The 18,740-nt window shown below is 47.1% G+C and overlaps 1 protein-coding gene across 1 annotated transcript; it reads right to left on the reverse strand.

Moving 5' to 3' along the window:
- Nucleotides 1-1,302: 1,302 nt before the first annotated feature.
- Nucleotides 1,303-18,392, reverse strand: NR2E1 (nuclear receptor subfamily 2 group E member 1). The gene is made up of 9 exons (XM_071741217.1): nt 17,422-18,392; nt 11,376-11,521; nt 10,532-10,619; nt 10,002-10,237; nt 8,580-8,726; nt 4,444-4,540; nt 3,912-4,061; nt 3,544-3,649; nt 1,303-2,750 (listed from the first exon to the last, which is right to left on the reverse strand). The coding sequence occupies exons 1-9, from the start codon at nt 17,444-17,446 to the stop codon at nt 2,588-2,590; spliced, it is 1,158 nt and encodes a 385-aa protein (XP_071597318.1). The 5' UTR covers nt 17,447-18,392; the 3' UTR covers nt 1,303-2,587.
- Between the last annotated feature and the right edge of the window lie 348 nt (nt 18,393-18,740).

Consider the following 18,740-nt stretch of genomic DNA (forward strand, 5'->3'; position numbering starts at 1 on the left):
CCCATCTTTTAAAAGATACTTTAAAAGATGATGACACAATCTGTATAATGTGCTGTGGGAAAAAATAATTGGGCCAAAGAGGAAAAAGCTGCATGCTTGATGTAGAAGTATTCCTATTTCCAAAGCAAGGACTTTGGAGTGTTAGCCACTGAGGTTGGCAGGATATCTGCACTGAACTGTGGAATTTCATCTGGGCATTGTCCTTCAAGGCTTCCTGGAGAACCTAATTCTAGTGCAGTGTCATTGATTCTGCTTTGTGCAATCTGCAGTACTGAAAAGATGTGTCTTGAGATTGTGCCTAAAACACAGGGGGCTGGGCCCTGTTCCCAGCTCATGAGTCTGTTTTTCAGCTGGGCTAGGGTCCTGCAGGATAAGGTATGGATGTGCACCATTGCCCTACCTGCTTTGCAACTGAGAGGATTCCAGTAGTACTCTTGTTGCATCCTCCAGCCTGGGTGTTGTAGGGACAGACTACAGCACACTGCAGAGTTCGGAGGTTGCAGTGTAGATGCAGTTCAGGTTTATCACTGCTCAGGGACAGTGCCTGGATCTTTCTGAAACAAGTGTTCTGTCATGGGTTCTGCACAGTACTGAATTTAACTTATTTAGCTCATAAGCTGAATTGTCACAGAGTGGAGAGCCATGATTTTCTGACCTGCCTGGTTACTTTTGGAGTGGAGAGGAGAAAATGGCTGAAGGTGCACTGATACGCACAGTACATTTTTGCCTGTCATTTTGGTGTGCAGGGCTCTTCAGTCACTCATTGCCGTTTGAACAATGTTATATTTCCCTTCTCCTGTTGCCAACTTGTTCCTGTGCACTGGGAGTTGCTTACCTCTTTCTTTGGTGTTATTGAACACCTTAATAAAACCTCAATCTTTTAATTGAAGCAGTGTTTTTGTTTTCATCACTCTCTCTTAGCTGCACAATTCATCACTATTAAATATTGTAATGACATGAAATGGAAGACTTCTAGGTTGGACCTTTTATCCATGCAGTATTGTGTTGTAGAAAAAAAAAATCTGTATCAGCTCCTTGAGAAGGAAACCTGCAGCAGGTGTGTATTTGATAGAAAATGCCTCTCTGCAGGACCTTAATGTCCCCTTGCCCCAAGGCAGGATCACCAAAGATAACCTTTTAATGTCTAACTTGTTTTTGAAATCCTCTGATAGTGGAGACTTCTAGGCATCCAAGGCAATTCATTTTAGTTCAGAATATTTCTGGTCCCTAGTAAGTTGGGTACAATAGAAGAAACAAATCCAGAAACGGAAGGGCAAGTGTTAAAAGAACAATGGAAAGTAATTTAAATTCAATATATTTTTATTCTTTGTAAATACAATGAGTACAACTTTTTAACTTCACAAATCAGTTAATCCACTTTGTACAAGAAAAGTTTTACTCATTCTATGATAGTCCAAGTGCTGATTTTTCTCAGTGCTAGTTCCTAATAACAAATCAAATTTTGAAAAGTACAGCAGCTATCTTTAAATGTTTTTTTTTCTACATTTTTCATACATCAAATAAGCAGCTTATAACATTTTTGTGTGTGAGAGGGTGTAGGTGAACAAGGCTTCAAAATTAAAACCTGGAGTTTTCTAAAAAGGCATTGGAGACTTTTGGAAATTGTTAGCATTGTATCAGTCAAGAACCTTTATTTCTTTGAAATAAAAGTCCTTCATTTTTTTTTTTTTTTAATAGTCATTTTGCTTCTCTGCACATCTCATTGACAAAGAGTTTGGCCACCATTGCCTTTGGTTTCAGCACTGTGCCAAGAGGCCAGCCAGCAGGTCACTGAAGCAGTATTCTCCATTGTATTTGGTTTTGCTGTTTTAGTCTTCTTTTCTTGTCTTGTGTCTCTTCGGGTGTGTGTGTGAACATGTGTCTGCATGTGTGGAAGAAGAAGGAGGGAAGGTCAGGGAGGGAGTATATAAAGCTCTTCTGTCTCTGAGATGTTAACCAAATCGTGGGGACATCCGCATCAAAGATCACCAGTTCATTTTGCAGGAATAATGGAGCTGCCGTCATAAGCTACTTTTTTAATCAGTTCTGAAGGCCACTTCATGATGTATTATAGCAGAAGCAATGTTTTGGTAACCTGGTCTTAAATGTTGCCTACCATATTAAAAACATTTTCCCAATATAGGCTACTTTTAAAACAGTTCTGAAGGCCACTGCATCTCATGTTACTTTAGAAGCCAAGTTTGGTCACCCAGTTCCAAATACTGAACAAACTAAAGTACCTTCTTTCACATTTTGTCTCAGATCTGCCAGTTAAATGGGAGAATAGCAGAGTCTTTGTTAACTATGACTGGCATCTGAATTGCCTCCATCCTGTAGTAACAGGAATAGCAGCCAAATTCCAACCACTTTCACTTTTTCTGTAGAACAAAGCATTCTCTCCATGATCTAAATCACTCTGTTCAGAGCAGCAGAATCATATCTACTGGGGTATTTTTTGTCAATGGGTTTAAAGGCTAAACATTCCCAGGCTTATGCTTCCTGTAGATTTTGTTAGTTGAGGCTTATTCTCCATAGATAAAAGTTCTTCTCAAACTGTTCATCCTGATTTTTTTTATTTTAAGGTAATTTATATGTCACTGGATTTGTACATATCTGAAAGCAGTCTTGTAATTGGTACATTCCCAATGGTCTTTTTGAAAAACACTTCTTCTATTGTAGATGGACTAATTGAACGTAAAGCTGGTAAAAGCAATAAAAGTTTTCCAAAACGGCAGGGTTGTGTGGGGTACCTGGGAGACAGAGAAAAACATGTTGTTGAAGTTCTTAAATATTTCTCTAAAGAAAGCCTTTTACTTGACAGAAAGGAGCAATATTTGGTAGACTGTACAGGTGGGCATGCCAACAAGATGTTGCTATGCAGCAGTTACTCTTTTTGCTATGAATCAGCCATAATGGGATGGTATTTGCAGTTTTGCTCCCATCCCCAGGACAGATCAGTTCCCTTTAGACTAAACAGAAGAGCTCTGGGGACTGCTGCCATCAAATCTACACCGAGTCAGCATCTGCTAGACAGAGCTATTACGACAGCAGATCAAAGTTTCAGAGGGAAAAAATTGCATAAAAGTTCCTCTTCTGTTGCTCCATCTCCCACTGCAGCTAAGGAACTGAGACATGGACTTTACAAGACCTGTCACAGCTCTCCCCAGAAGTCCTGAGCCAGCCGGAACAGCTGTTGGGAACACTCTTCTGGCTTTTCCCATCTCACCACTCAGAAGTGGTCCATAGGAGGAGACTACTGATCTGTTCACAGCCAGCTGTTCTAGAGTGTGGGGTTGTATTTGGCATGGTACATTTCATATCACTCTCTACACCTGCCGTTGGATTTGTTGATCTTGAGGATCTTTTCCAACCCTCTCTGTGATTCTGTTTCATCAGGAAATGCCAAATCCCAGCAGGCTGACAGCCAGCAAATACTTGCTGTAACAGCCTGGTCCCCATTTCAGTCAGTGAAAATGTCACCTTTGCTACAGTGAGAGCAGGGTTTTACACCTGCATGAAGTATTGAGAGAAGACACCTCTCACCTGGTGTGAATGTAGCTGTTCAGAGTGAGCTGGGCTTCATCTTGGAGGGCTGCTATGGCAGCAGCGTTCCGGAAGCTCCTCAGTTCGGAACCACTGTGTGTAGGCACTGGAAAGGAGATCAGGGACTTGTTCAGCTTGACTCTTGGATGGGTCAAAACAATTTAGCTATCAGTGGGAATTTAAATGTTCCCATTAGTTCCCCAGCACGCCACTGTCAGACTTCCAATAAGCAGCACTGACTATTGGAGTTCAATATCAGGGAACGAACCAGTTGGATGGTAGATGTCTGGTTTAAAACATAATTTTTGCTTTAAAGTAGCAACTTCATAGTTATAAAGCCAGATAAGCAAGAGATGCTTTCTGCTTACCAGCTTTAAAAGTGACAATGCATTTGAGACAGGCAAATTCAGTAGCATCAAGCCGAAGTTGTCTAAATCTAGCCACAACCTCCTGTAAAGCCTGTATTTCTGAAATAATTTTGTTCAGTTTCTGAGAATCTGTATTGTCACCATTCATGCCTAAAACAGAAAGAAATGAAATAAATATTAAAGGCACTTGCTTTATTTTATATTGATTTCTGACAAAATTCTCTGTATCAATATCCACTCTATTGTCACACTTGGCTATCTGGTTCCATGTAAACTGACTATATTGTATGAAAGTTAATATAAAATCTTCTCTTGGATGATAACAAACACAGTAATTTGCATTTAAATGACAATGCAAGCAGTCATGAATACAACAAAACAACATTATTTGCATTTAAATATAGATTTATAAATGACAGGTATGCTCCATTGTTCAGTAGGAATTTGTTATTCTTTACATGTTGTTCTTTTTTCAGTAATGTATTTTTATGGTAATTTTTGTAACAAAGTCATTAAATTGTGCAATTCTTACCAGATACAGCCAGTAGAGTGTTAGCATCAACTGGAATGGCCCATTGTGCTATTCCTAGAACAAACAGTTCTCTCCAAGCATCTTCCAAAAGCATCAGCTGTCATACAATAGATGTACAATATAACATAGTGTATAATTTATAGATTTATAAACAATTTAAATATGTAAATTTCTGTTATTTTAAAAACTACTTTAAATGCCTGTCATGGTATTTTTCCCCACAGCACTCGTTAGCTCTTAGCTCTTTGAGAAGGTGTCTAGAAATAAGTCTATGTCTTGTAGAAAAACACTGAGGGTCGGCTCACCGTGCATCTTGTTGTGGACCAAGAGGGCGGGGAAAGAGAAAGAAGTGTGAGAGCTCCCACCTCAGAGAGCTTGCTCACAACATGAGCTGTGTGTCTCAGCACAGCACGGGCTCTCCCCTCCCCTCCCTACAGCACCGTGTGGCTGTCTCAGGGCAAGTTGGGCAAGTGCAATCCTATTGCTCTCTAGGGATTATCCACCTTTCCCTCTGGAAGGCAGGATTTGTGAAGAAAAGCTCGGACAACGTCCTGAATTTAGATCACTTGGTAGGGAGCACTTTGGAGCACCTATGAATCTTTAACCCCTTCCTTACTAAGGAAGTCTTTAGCTCTTTCAAGCACACATGTGGTTTCTCATTGTCACCTATTTTCTTGCTTTTTCCTTAAAATCACTCAGAAATCCAGGCACTAAGAGCTGTTTCCTTTCAGAGAACTGGGCATCCAGGCACCTATGCTGACAACATTTTTGGTTCTCTTCATTTTTTTGTACATTGCCTGATTGTATGGTGGTTATGCTTTCTGTCTGGAAGCAATGCCTTTGATTTCCATGGAGAGGCAGTGGTACATCTGAAGAGGATGCACATGACTCCTGGTAATGCAGACTGACAAAGCTAGAACAGACATATTCAGCCTTGAGGGCATCTTTGGATTCTTGCCCAGACCAGCTCTTAAGAGTGGTTTGGAGGGCCCCGAGTTCAGCTGCAGCCCATGGCCTAATGGACAGACTGTGGTGCCCACACATTGCAGAGACCTCATGTTTCAAGAGGGTGCAAGAGGTTTGGAAGGGTGAAAATTGTAGTAGACTCAGGAAGGATCATCTGGTGGCTCCATGCAGTGGAAGCAGATTGTCCAAAACACATGCAGAAAGGGAAAAAAAACAGATGACAAGTAGTGGTATTGTGATGGTCCCTGAAAATACCAGCAGTTCAACTTAAGAAAATTGAAAGGAGGGTATTTTTAGGTGTATAAAGACTCTGTAAAAGGAACAATGAGGTAAAAGAATGTTTTACCAAATTAATTATGAATTCCTTGGGATCAGACATGTGAAAGTAATAGATGATACAGAAAACATACAGTAAGAGTGAGGCATTTATGTGTGTGCTACCTCTTATCAGTGTTCTGAGTTTTAAACCACCCTGTTCCACTCAGAATGGGAGGGAGGACTCTCAAGTTCTCAGCTTGTCACTGCAGGTTTAGGCCCATTTTTTGCTTTTTTTGCTACATGCTTTGCAGAAGTTCTGTATAACTTGACTAAGAAAATCGTGATGGGAAAGTATTTCTGTCTCTGTTTGCATAGACTTGGTGTTTGAAATAATTACACTGGATTTTACAGGACTGGAAGCTGCCCAGATCATTGTATGAAATATGGAAAGGGAAGGGGGTCTGGGGTGCAGTGCCCATCTCAGCTCTGTTCTGAGAGCAGCCAAATCTGCTCGTAAGCCTCCTAACTTCTGCTGCCTGTGAACTCAGCCCCTCCTCTGGATAATCCTGCCTGATGGTTGTGCACATTGCTATATGACATAGGAAATGATTCGCCAGCCTTTCATTGCTTTTGTGAAACCTTTTTTGTCATTCATTCATGCAGATACAATGGTGATGAATGGTGGTTCCTGGAAGATATCGATTTCATATGTTCTTTCCCACTAAGCCTTTAAAGTCAGAAGACTTTAGAAATAAGAGACTATTCCAATAGCTGAAGCTTTCTTCATGCCTATGCATAAGTCTGTAAAACCACTAATTAAAATAATTCATGCTGAAGTCATACTCAGCCTTCTTTTTTCAAAGAGACAAGAAATACCAGGCTTTCTGAAAAACTGTTTTTTGCTTCTTAATCAGCCCCATCCTGTTAGCACAGCCTTTTGTTGGTGACCTGCATGAGGCCAACCTGTCTTATGGACAAGCCAGGCAGGTGTGCAGGGCAGCAGAACTTGGAGCATGGCATTTTTGTTTTGTGATTTCCAGTCCACGATGGAATTAGCTCTGTGGAGCTGGGGAAGGAATGCAGCCTGTTTTACCAAAGGGTTTTATCAGCAAATCGGTTTCTAGTTATTTTCTTGCTTTTGACATGAAGTTGTCACAGAGCTGTGAGATCACAATGTGTTTGTCTTTTTGGAAAAGCACAGCAAAAAATACAGGAGAAGGTTGTAGACTCTCCTCAGGCAGGTGTCAGGGGTACAAAAGAGAAATGTAGGCATTCGCAGCTGGGCCATTGTCAAACTAAATAGTGCAATGGCACTATTGTAAAAATCAGTTGTCCTGGTATTCATAAATAAGGTGATTAAAATAAGAATTATTTATTCTCCAGGTCTCTGGAATGTGACAAGGCAATCGTGTAGAAAGGTCAGAGCTTTTGAGCTGAACAGCTCTGAGTTTTAAGGAATCTGACTTGCTCCAAGGTACAGCAAGTCAAGGTGATGTTAAGGAAAGGCTAGGATTTTAATGTATAAGTCACTAACATTAGTCCTGCATGTGAAAGTGAAAAGAAGCAGTGGGTTATTTAAAGATAATGGAAACACTCTGGTATCTCTGCTGGCTCAGGCATGCTTGCTCATGTTCAATGGAGGCTCACAAATCCTGCTACCCCTTCCTTTGCACATGAACAGAAATCACCCTGTGGGAAATGCGTCTAGTTTATGTCAAAGCCTTCACCTAAGGACCCTCCTGTGGACACCACTGGTCTAGAGAAGGACCCAACCTCTTCCCACATGCCCAAGTGGCACACCTGCTGTCGTCTCTGATACTTGGGTCTGTTCCCTTGGTTGCTGAGCATGACAGAGGCAGAGTTCTGCTGGAGTAGTGGTAGCAGAAGACAACAAGCAAAGAAAGTAGCATGTTGCTCCAGGACTGCTGTCTCCCTAACCACACAACCTCCTGGGCCTCCCAGGCTCTCATGGCTCCTCTCATGCTCTCTCTCTAGCAGTGCTATAGCCAGAGCTGAGCAATAACCCCCTTTTATCTAATTTCACAATGGGGATTTAAAAATGTGGCTCTGGTGCTAGAACTGGAACATTTCAGTGCGCCTTAGCATTATATCACATTGTGACCATCATGATTTATCTATTCCTAAGAAACTCTTTTGGTTCAAACAACCTATTTGTGTATCAACTGCAAAATTTGCAACATACTCCCAGGGAAGGGAGCTGGCTCCCTTGCTGACTGCTATGTAAAATCTAAGGCACAATGTTTCTAGCTACCATTTTGGGATATTAGCTCAATCATATCAAAGTATTAGATGTTTTTTATGACTGGAGCTTTCTGCCCTTCCATTTTATAATTGTATGATTACTTTAAAAAAAAATAAAAATTAGTGCATTATACAAAGCGCGGTGAGTCCTCATCAAGAATCAAGTAATTAATAAATTGCTTCAGCTCATGTGGTTCACGTGATTTACCTGAAGCGAAGGCAAATTGTCACAGAGGAAAACAAGACAAATTAAGGAAGATTTTAATTAATGGTGAAAAATATTGAGAGCTAGGCAAATTCTGCTTCCACAGTATTTGTCTAATGATATGTAAGTTCACTGAAGCCAATGTGAATAAGAAAACATGTTGACTGTGTAATGAAAGGAGAGGGGAAGTGAGGAGAGGACAGGACTTTTTTTTTTTTTTTTTTTTTCCTTAGTTTTCATTTGCTTCATCAAGTAACAGTTGCAGGAAAGTAGTTTCTAAAACTGTTTCTTAGGGACAGACCACAACTCTGCCCTGAACTTCAGAACTGCAGAAGTCCATTACCAATATAAGATCTAAGGCTGAAGGTTCAGAACCTAATGTGATCTCTGAGCCTTCTTGAACTGGCAGGCCAGGCCGATGCCACTGCCACCACAGGTGCCTTACCTGGTCTTGTAAGGACAAGGTGGAGAAGGCTGGGACACTCTTGGCCCACTTGATGCTCATGAACAGAAGTCTGGCTGCTGACTCACAGACAGATTCGGTGGCCACTTCATAGAGATACATGGGGGTACCGTTGACTTCATGTGGGTACTAATATCAGAAAGAAAATAAAGCAGCTTCATACAGTGTCATCAAAGGCAGCCTGGTCTCCCTCTCCCCTGCAGCTGACACTCAGTGAATCACACTCATGCCCAGGACAGAGCGCACACTCTCTTATTCTGCAAGCAGAGGTCATCACTTTCAGTGGGCCCACTCCAAATTGCTCCCTGCTGCTCATCCATGTGGATGAACTGCACTGCAGAAACAGTTCTCTGGAGGAGCTTGAAGAGAGCATGAAATTATTACATCAAGGGAAAACAATTACCAAAATGCAGTGTCATCTTTTACCCTCCTGCACAATAGCACACAATAGCTAGCAGAATACAAATTTGATTAAGAATTTTGATTAAGAATTTGATTAAGAATTTGGTGGTCTGTAACCTGTGCTTCAGCATCTGATTTAGCACTCCAGCCTTGCTCAGCAAAGCAGAAAGTAGTCACTTAGCCTTTACCTTCATTTATTTCTCTGGCTGCAAGAGGCTGTAAGCAGATGCATAGAGCTAAGTATCTGTCTAAAGGACGTGCTTCTTGCTAAATGATTTCTGATTCAGTATTTTCCAAAATTATAAAATAAAACTATAAGTTGTGATCATGTTCATGATGGACTCTCCCAGGCTACCAACTCTGGAAATGGATAACTACTTGAGTTGTCTCTTCTTTGATTTTCTTGGTGCTGTAAGAATGCAAAATGCCATTGAAAATGGTTTAATCAAAAGCATCACCTTATGGCTAATTCTTGTGCAGCTGAGGCCACAGCACTGCTTCCACTGGATTGCTTAGAAAATGTCACATCCAAGACGTGCAGAGCCAGCTTGGACATGTTTGTGTCTGTGTGGACAAGCTGCAGGCTTTTGTCAGAACAAATAGCACTTTCTGGACTACACTGCTATGGGGACAGACATTTTGCTGAAGACAACTCATTGGTTGAAGCTCATCCTCATGAAACAAGGTTTAAAATTGACTTGTGGATGGGCTCCAAGCAAGAGGAGCACTTCTGCCATCAGTGAAAGGACAAAGGAGAGACAGGGTTCTTATGGACCAGTTTATCAGTCGGTCCTCCCACATACCCCTTCTGCAGAGGGCCCCTTGCACCTCATTTCTTCAGAGCTTTTAGGCACAGAACTGAAGCGTTCCCACCACAACCCACAAGGTCTCAAGACTGTCTTTTTGCCATGTCTACCCCAGAGTCAGGAAGGAGCCATCAGGCTGCAGAACATCCTAGCAGCAGTGTCTGCAGGCCCACCAGGGTTTGGGGCAGTGGCTGACCTTTGGGGTGGGCTGTGCCAGGCCCACCAGAGCCTGTCTCTCAGGGGTACCAGCAACAGCAGCCAGCTCCAGGCTGTGGGGCTCCAGCTGGGAGACGGCGGTGAAGAAGGCGGGCGCCGGCAAGGCAGCAGTGGGGAAGTGTGGGGTGCTGCCACTCTCTTCCTTGTGCCCACGGAAGTAGAGGGCCACTTGCTTCCGTATCGTTGATGTCCGGGGCCCCCGCTCGTGCTGCACTGCTGTGGGACACCAAGCAGAGGTGAGGAGGGTCACCGTGGGGTCACACACTGGGTTCCCTGCAGCACTTGGCTCATCCTCCCTCCTCCCTGCAATGTTTTGGGGCTGGCCCCACACCCAGGGGGTGTCTGGTGGGAGTTGGGTGAAGCTGTCATGGTACAGGGCGGGGTCATTAGGGCTCCCGGTACAGGGTAGGGGCTGGAGGAGTGGGAGATGCCGCAGTGACTGCTCCCCACTTCAGAGCAAGGCCCAGCTCCCTCCCGCCAACCCCACCAGGGGAAAGGGGGAGCAGGTACCATCTTTGTTCATGTTGACCTCCAAGCACTTCTTCAGCCGGCAGGCCCGGCACTGGTTCCTGTGCGTCTTGTCCACCGGGCAGCCTCCCTGCAACACAGACAGACGTCGGGCCGGGGCAGCGGTGCCACCATCCCGACAGACCCCGGCGCCCTCCCTGAGGGACAGGAGGCACGGAGGGGCCACCCCTGAGTACGCGGTGGGCCCGGGCCGGGCCATGCTGTGCAGAGGAGAACCGTGGCGGGTGTTCGGCCCTGCGGAGGGGCGGGCCGGGCCGGGTCGCCTTCAGCACCCGAGACAGCGACGGCGGCACCGCCCCCTCGGGGAGCCCCGAGCCCCTGTGCCGCCCCCAGATCACCCCCTCACCCCTCCTCGTCCCCGCATGGACGGTCCAGGATGGAAAAGAATGGGAAGAGGAAAAAAGCGGAGCTGCCTCCGTTTGGGTGAGGGAGCGAGCTGCCGGGGTGGAAATCATCTCGGGTGTTCCCCGGCCGGCCGCGGACCGTGGTTTACCCAGGGGCTGCTCTTCTCTTTCCTCTTGTAATTAATTACCCGGTGAACGGGCTGCACGCCTCCCCAGCCGTTCTCCTCGCTCCCTGCTTGCGCATCCTCCCCGGTGGGGTTCGGGACCGTGCCGGGGAGAGGCGGGCTGGGGCACCCAGCGCCCTGACTTGGACTGGGACACCCCCTGGGACGGATACTGGGGAAGGATAAGGGGGATGCTGAGTGGCAGCTGGATCCTACTGCTGTGGGTGTTTCTGTTGGCGGGGGCCAACAAGGGGCGCTGGGAAAATGCAGGGAAAGAAGAGGTGCAGGCGGTAAAGCGGAGTGTGCTGCGTCTGGTACCTGATTTCCCGATTTGCAAACATAGGTCCTATTCCTCCTGATGCTCCGTTTGAAAAATCCCGAGCACCCATCGCAGGCGTAAACCCCATAGTGTTTCCCGGAGCTGCGGTCACCACACACTTTGCAAGGGATGTCTAAAATGCGACCTGAAAGCAGAGAAGGGAGAGAGGGAAAGAGCGAGCGTTCAGCAATCTGACCTCCGGAGGGATTAGCCGCAGAGCCGCAGTACAAGCAAATAATGAAGTGATTTTATAGCCAACTTTCTTTTCCTTGAGCAAGTGTCAGTTTTCTACAATGAGCATTATTCATGCCCCGCTACGTTTATTTGGATCTTCTATAATCGCCAAGACCCATTTTGGAAGAGAAGATTACAGCAGCGGGAGCAGCAGACTTGCCTGCTAGAAGTGGGGATGGGGGGGATGGGGGGGGAGCGGCAGGGGAGGGGGGGCGACGGGGGCGTTTCCCTTTCTTTCTGGCTCTCGGCAAACAGAGGACGGCACTTTCCATGGGCAGCGGAGCAGTCAGGAGACCGAGTCACAGAATAAACCAAAACAAAATAAAATGACTGAGGAGCCAAATGACCTTCTACCCCCCCGACCCACCCCAGGGAAAGGCGGCTGCCTCCTGCCACAGTCGAGCTGTGCCATTTTCTTCACCCCAAAACCTGCAGCAAAACTTTCCGCCTCGCCTTTGTGCGCGGCTGCAGGAGGGCTGCGGAGCGGGTCTGGCGGGTGGGCAGAGCCGCTCCGCTCCCCCCAGCTCCCCCCAGCTCCCCCCAGCTCCCTTCTGCTCCTCTCTCCTCCGTCATGCCCGCTTCACGGGGCGCTCCTTTCGCACCCACTTTGACCAGAACTGCAAATGCTCTGAGGGTGGTGTAAAAACTTGAACAAAGATTATTGCAGCCCGGTTCAAGAAACCCGCCAAAACCCTGCTAGCTTCTGCTTTTTCTCTGGGTTTTGTTGTTTTTTTTTTCTCTTTCTCTTGCTCTTTCTCTTGCTCTTGCTCTTGCTCTTGCTCTTTCTTTTCCTTTTTCTATTCTTTTTCTTTTTCTTTTTCTCTTTCTTTTTCTTCTTATCTTTCTTTTTATCTTCCTTTTTATCTTTCTTTTTCTTTCTTTTTCTCTTTATCTTTCTTTTTATTTTTCTTTTTCTCTTTCACTTTCTTTTTCTCTTTCTCTTTCTCTTTCTGTTTCTTTTCATTTTTCTTTTTCTCTTTCACTTTCTTTTTATCTTTTTTTATTTTTATCTTTCTTTTTATTTTTCTTTTTCTCTCCTTCTTTTCCTCCTTCTTTTTCTTTTCCTCTTTCTTTTTCTATTTCTTTTTCCTTTCTTTTTCTTTTCCTCTTTCTTTTTCTTTTTCTTTTTCTTTCTCTTTTTCTTTTTCTTTTTCTTTTTCTTTTTCTTTTTCTTTTTCTTTTTCTTTTTCTTTTTCTTTTTCTTTTTCTTTTCTTTTTCTTTTTCTTTTTCTTTTTCTTTTTCTTTTTCTTTTTCTTTTTCTTTTTCTTTTTCTTTTTCTTTTTCCTTTTCTTTTTCTTTTTCTTTCTCTTGTTCTTTTTCTTTTTCTTTTCCTTTTTCTTTTTCTTTTTCTTTTTCTTTTTCTTTTTCTTTTTCTTTTTCTTTTGCTTTTGCTTTTTCTTTTTCTTTTTCTTTTTCTTTTGCTTTTGCTTTTTCTTTTCTTTTTCTTTTTCTTTTTCTTTTTCTTTTTCTTTTTCTTTTTCTTTTTCTTTTTCTTTTTCTTTTTCTTTTTCTTTTTCTTTTTCTTTTTCTTTTTCTCTTTCACTTTCTTTTTCTCTTTCACTTTCTTTTTCACTTTCTTTTTCTTTTTCTTTTTCTTTTTCTTTTTCTTTTTCTATTTCTTTTTCTTTTTCTCTTTCACTTTCTTTTTCTCTTTCACTTTCTTTTTCTTTTTCTTTTTCTTTTTCTTTTTCTTTTTCTTTTTCTTTTTCTTTTTCTTTTTCTTTTTCTTTTGCTTTTGCTTTTGCTTTTGCTTTTGCTTTTGCTTTTTCTTTTGCTTTTGCTTTTCTTTTTCTTTTTCTCTTTCTTTTTCTTTTTCTTTTTCTTTTCCTTTTTCTTTTTCTTTTTCTTTTTCTTTTTCTTTTTCTTTTTCTTTTTCTTTTTCTTTTTCTTTTTCTTTTTCTTTTTCTGTTTCTCTTTCTGTTTCTTTTTCTTTTTCTTTTTCTTTTTCCTTTTCTTTTTCTTTTTCTTTTTCTTTTTCTTTTTCTTTTTCTTTTTCTTTTTCCTTTTTCTTTTTCTTTCTCTTCTCTTCTCTTCTCTTCTCTTCTCTTCTCTTCTCTTCTCTTCTCTTCTCTTCTCTTCTCTTCTCTTCTCTTCTCTTCTCTTCTCTTCTCTTCTCTTCTCTTCTCTTCTCTTCTCTTCTCTTCCTTTCCTCTACCTCAAACAGCTTTTTTTCCTTCTACCACACCTTACACCGGACATTCAGTCCCTCTCCGGGTGGGGGGAAGGCGGCAGCGTGCGGTGCAGAGCGCTGCTGGGGGGCTAGGAGGAGGAATGGAAACAGCCTGCAGGGGATCCTCTCGCTCCCTAGAGAAATTAGGAGTCCGAGATACTTTCAGACATGTCTGCGCTAAGGCTCTAAGACAATGCCTGCTGGCAGACAATAGGGACATTAGATAAAGTGTTAACTTAATGATTTTGCCCATTGAAACTCGTTTGACTGCCTCCAATGAGCACAAGCTGCCAGCTTCTCCCCTAAATGAAACCCGACAGCTGCTATACACAACACGGCGAGAGGGACGGGGATTAGGTTAGAGACTGTGAGAGGGAGGGGTGGCGGAGGGAGGGTGGGAGGGAGAGAGGCTAAATAATAGAAAACTTTTATGCAATCAATAAGGAGCGCAGCTCAAGGAAGGGCCCCCCCCTCGCCCCACTGCCTGCGAGCAAGCCGCGGCTTTGGAGCTGCAGGTAGGCGCCCGTGAGGAGGGCTGAGGCCAAGGCACGGTTTCTGGGAGTGTGTAATTACAAGCCCTCCTTGCCACCTGCCTATTGGGGCACCAGTGACCCGTCAAAAAGTGTAGCATGGGAATTCGGATATCGCACAATGCCAACGGGGGAAAGCGCTCGACTTCCCTCTCCAGCCCTTAGCATCCACGGGGAGAGAGAAGGTCCACACGCACGCACACAAAGGAGGAGGGGGAGGGGGGGCAGGCTGGGGGTGGAGGGAAAGACACTGGAGCGGTACGTGCAGCGGCGGTGCATCCTCCCGCAGAGCCCGGCACCGCCGACCCGCACCCGCTCACCCAGGCCCGCACCCCTTCCCGCCGCCGGAGACGCCGCTCCGCTTCCCCTTCGGCCCCTCGGTGGTGGACCCCATCCGGAGGGCCATCGCCCGGGCCATCGGGCAGCCGCGGGTGTCCCCGCTTCCCCGGCCGGCCTGCGGTACGGGGCAGCTGGCTGCGCTTCGTCGGCGCAAAAAGCAGGCGGCGGGGAGGGAAGAAACTTGGTTTGGTTTTACGAAACAGTTTTCCCCAGGCGGATTTTAAGTTTGGGAGCACATTAAAAAAAATCATACGCAATACAGATATGTAAATACGTATCTACGTTATGCATGCAAACACGCGTTCCGTGTGTTCTTTACACGTCCACATATTCCATCTACAAAACCTGAGCACCTGGAGCATCTCGTCAAACCCACATAACCACGTTTACGGCCCTAGGAGAGGTGCGGCCCGTCCGATCAGATCCGCGGGCCCGACGAGACGAGGCATGGAAAGGGGGGAAAGAGCAGAGGGAGCGGCTGGAGCCCCTTGCCCCAACCCACCGCCGCCTGCAGTCACGGCAGCCGCTTTGCGCACCCCCTGCACTCCCCTTACCTCCGGGCTGGCCCCCTCCCCCACCCCCCTTCCTCCCCGCCCCGCGGAGCCTGTTATTAGAAAACTTTCGCGCAGGACAAAATATGAAATAAGTAGGGGGGGAAGAGGCAGGGCGGGGGGTGGGAAGAGAAAAATGTAAGCTTGACACGGGGTCATGAGATAACTGCTTAACTCTGTTTAAAAGCGCTCCGGTTCCCCGAGGTACAGCTTCATCTCAGAAGTTTAGCGCTAAGAAAATGGGATTTCTGTTCAGCTGGGAAACCGTTTTGAACATCCCACGACAGGGGGTCCTTGGGGGCTTTTTTTGTGTGTCATAATTGCTTAAAGGATATATGGCAGCCCCGATTACTGTAATTACCATCAGAGGCTGTTGAAAGAAGTTAGTCTGGGCTCGGGGGACGGCGGGATGGGGTCTTGTTACCACCCAGGCAGACATCGCAGCTGACATCGCTAGACTCCCACCGGCGGGGAGAAAAGCCAGGCCGGGAGCCCCCTTGCCGAGGAGCCCTCCAGGATCCCCGAGACAGAGGATCGGACTTTTGCCTGCTCTGCCGAGACCGGTGGGGTTCGGGTGCCGGCCGGGGCAGACCCCGAGTGCCCCCGTCCCGGCGGGGCCTGGCCTAGTGGAGTCTGGGGGTCTCCTTCTGGCCGTTCCCAAGGGATTAGAGGGGGTCAGAGTCAGCAGAGAAAGTGACGACCGTGGCCGGTGGTCGCCCAGAGCCGTGTGCCAGAGGCGCGAGCCAACCTTGTAGGTTTTCTCCTCCGCAAAATATCCCTGACAGAAGTTCCAGTGTCCTTTGAGGACGAGGCTCCCCGGCCCTTTATCGACACTAAGATATCTGCCAGGCGCCCCGACAACTTCCCAGCGCGGCTGCTCGGGGGCCCGATCCCGCTCCAGCTCCTATCGCACTTACGGGGCAGTCTGGGCAGTGAAGCCGGCGGGCAGAAGCCCTGGCCCGGCAGCTTTATTTTTTCCACTGCTCCTTTCCCCTCGGCTTACCTCTACCGCGGCCCTGATATTATTTCCCCCCCCCCCCCTCCCTAGGCGGGGCTGGTGCTGAAAAAACGCCGTTCTCAGACCTCCAAGGGAAGTCGGCAAGCCAACCCACGCCGCAGCGGCGGCAGCTCGGCCGCAGCCCAGGGCCCTCGCCGGCTCCTCGCTGCCCGCCGCCGCCTCCACGCGTGATTCCCACCACGCCGCGGCCACCGCCTGCCCCCCGGCCCTTCTGCCTCCACCCGGTTTCCCGGCTCTGGAGGACAAAAGGCGGACCTTGGTCAAAATAACGAAGAGCAGTGAGGAGAAGGCCGCGGGGCTGGAGGGGAGCGGCTGGTGGCAGGTACCGCTGAGGGTCCCTCCTGGATCTGCCTCTACAGCCTCGGGAGCCCTCCCGAGCGCAGAGGAAATAACTGTCCGACCCATCACTTGTCAGATATTAAATTGGATTGGGTATTTTTCCCCTCCTTTGTTACTGACTCCATCCATATTACAAACTCCGAAAGTCCCATTGGGATAATACGGATTGAGCCATTCTGTAAGAGCGGTTAGTCATGCTTTAAATTCCCCAGTTATGAGGTGCATGGATTTAGGATTAATGAAAATGTGACTTTTAAGTTGTTTCTGCTTTCCTCTTTGCAGGATTATTTGTTATAACTGGAAATGCTGTACAAAGTATTGCATTTAAATCCTCTTTCAATAGAGTTGCTTACGCGATTCTGTGTAATTGAGTGACCGAAGTTTCAAACTCTTAAAAAGAAATTATGTCGCAGAAGTTTGCATAAAGCCCATGAGAAAAACGAACTCCCTAATGCCCTTTAAACCCAAACTTCCCTCCATCCGCCCCAATATCCGCGGACAACGGCCCGCACCCCTGCGGGACGAACCCCCTCCTTGCCGCCGCCGCCGGAGCTGCCTTTTCCAGGGCTCACTGCCTCCGGGCTCCTGTCCCGGTTCCTGCTGCGAAAAGCTGGGACGGGCAGCTGGAAAGCGGCGTTTTGTAAAGCCCCGGGCCCAAACTCCACCGGGGCAACTCCGAGCCTCTATATTCGTTGCCACTCCGGATGAAAATATACACTCTTTTTTTAAATCGGGGAAGGGGGTCCAAGCCCAAACCACAGCCCCCCCCTCCCCTTTCCCTCCCCTCCACCTCCCGCCCCCCAGTCCAGGCTGCAGCCTGTCTCAGAAGGGCTGCTCGAAGCCTCCACCGCGTTATTACCCACTTGTTGATCCCGCCGGCTTGCTCATGCTCGAAGCCCCCGGCAGTCTTTAAACTCGGGGTGAAGTGTCGGCGCTGGGGTGGGGTGAGGCTGTGACCCCTTCCCCCGCCTCCCCCCCCGCCGGCGCGGCGGCTCCGCGGGGCAGGTGCCTCCCTTGGGCGCTCACTGCTGGCACCGCCGCGGGGGCCGGCACATCCTCGCCGCTAACCCGCTCCCCAGCGATGTCCTCCCGAGGGACGGGGACACGCGGCAGGGGCGCGGCAAGGGAAAAAAAGGAAGAAAAAAAGCAAAAAGAAGAAGAAAAAAAGCAAAAAGAAAGAAAAAAAAAGAAAAAAAGAAGAAGAAAAAAAAATTAAAAAGAAAAAAGAAACGAAATGGTCCAAAGTCGGCGACTGCTCTCTGTCCTCCTGTGAGCAGATGCTCTTGGGACCCCGAGAGAGTGCAGGGGTTTGCAAGTAGGTTCTCCACCGCGCTCCTGGAAGGCAAGCGAGAGCCACAGCAGCCAGGACAACAATGAGGCGAAGGAGAAGGTAGGATGGGGAGCGGGGCTCTGCGCCGGGCGCCTCGGTGCAGCGAGCAGGGAGATCAGAGCCTGGAAAAATAATGGAAGGGGGGAAAAGGCGTCAGAGGAGGCTGTCTCTGCCTCTCAGAAACTGAATGGTTTAAAAAGGGAAAGGTTTCCAGAAGTTCATTACACTGGCTGACTTTCCGCTTTGAGCTCCAGGCTTCGGCCCCTATAATATCGGCAGAGAGGCTGTGACAGGCAGCGGCGGGGAGGGGAGAGGGACGCCCCTTGCCCACTGAGCTTCCCTTGCTTTCCCCCCAACTCCTGCCGCCGCGTGACGTCACCCTGCGCTGGGAAGGGGAGGGGGCAGGGAGGGGGTTAAATGCTAATGATATTAATGAACCCCCGAGCGGCTTCCACACAAAATGCAGCGGCTGCCGAGATGATTCCGCCTCCTCACTCGCCTTGAGCCCTCGCTGTCATAGAAAGGGACCCCACTCAAAAAAATTAAAAAGGGGAAAAGAATAAGACAATTAAAAAGATAAGACAAAGCAGAAAGAATTGATCAAGATCCCATTTCTTTTGCATTTTTTTCGTAGCAAGGTGGGGCTCTCCTACACTTTCGCCTCTGCCCTTGCCTTTGCCCCGGCCGGGGCAGCGGTTGTGCCGGCGGGCGGCGGGGCCGGGCTGGAACAGGAACGGCCCAGGGCCGGGCCGTGTCAAGCCGGGCCAGGCCGACATCCTTTCCATAGGGCGACCGGACCTCGGTTCCGCTGCGGGAGCCGGGGGATAGCATGGGGGGGGGGGGGGGGGGGAG

Source organism: Heliangelus exortis, chromosome 3 (genome assembly GCF_036169615.1).
Source record: "Heliangelus exortis chromosome 3, bHelExo1.hap1, whole genome shotgun sequence".
Lineage (NCBI taxonomy): Eukaryota > Metazoa > Chordata > Aves > Apodiformes > Trochilidae > Heliangelus > Heliangelus exortis.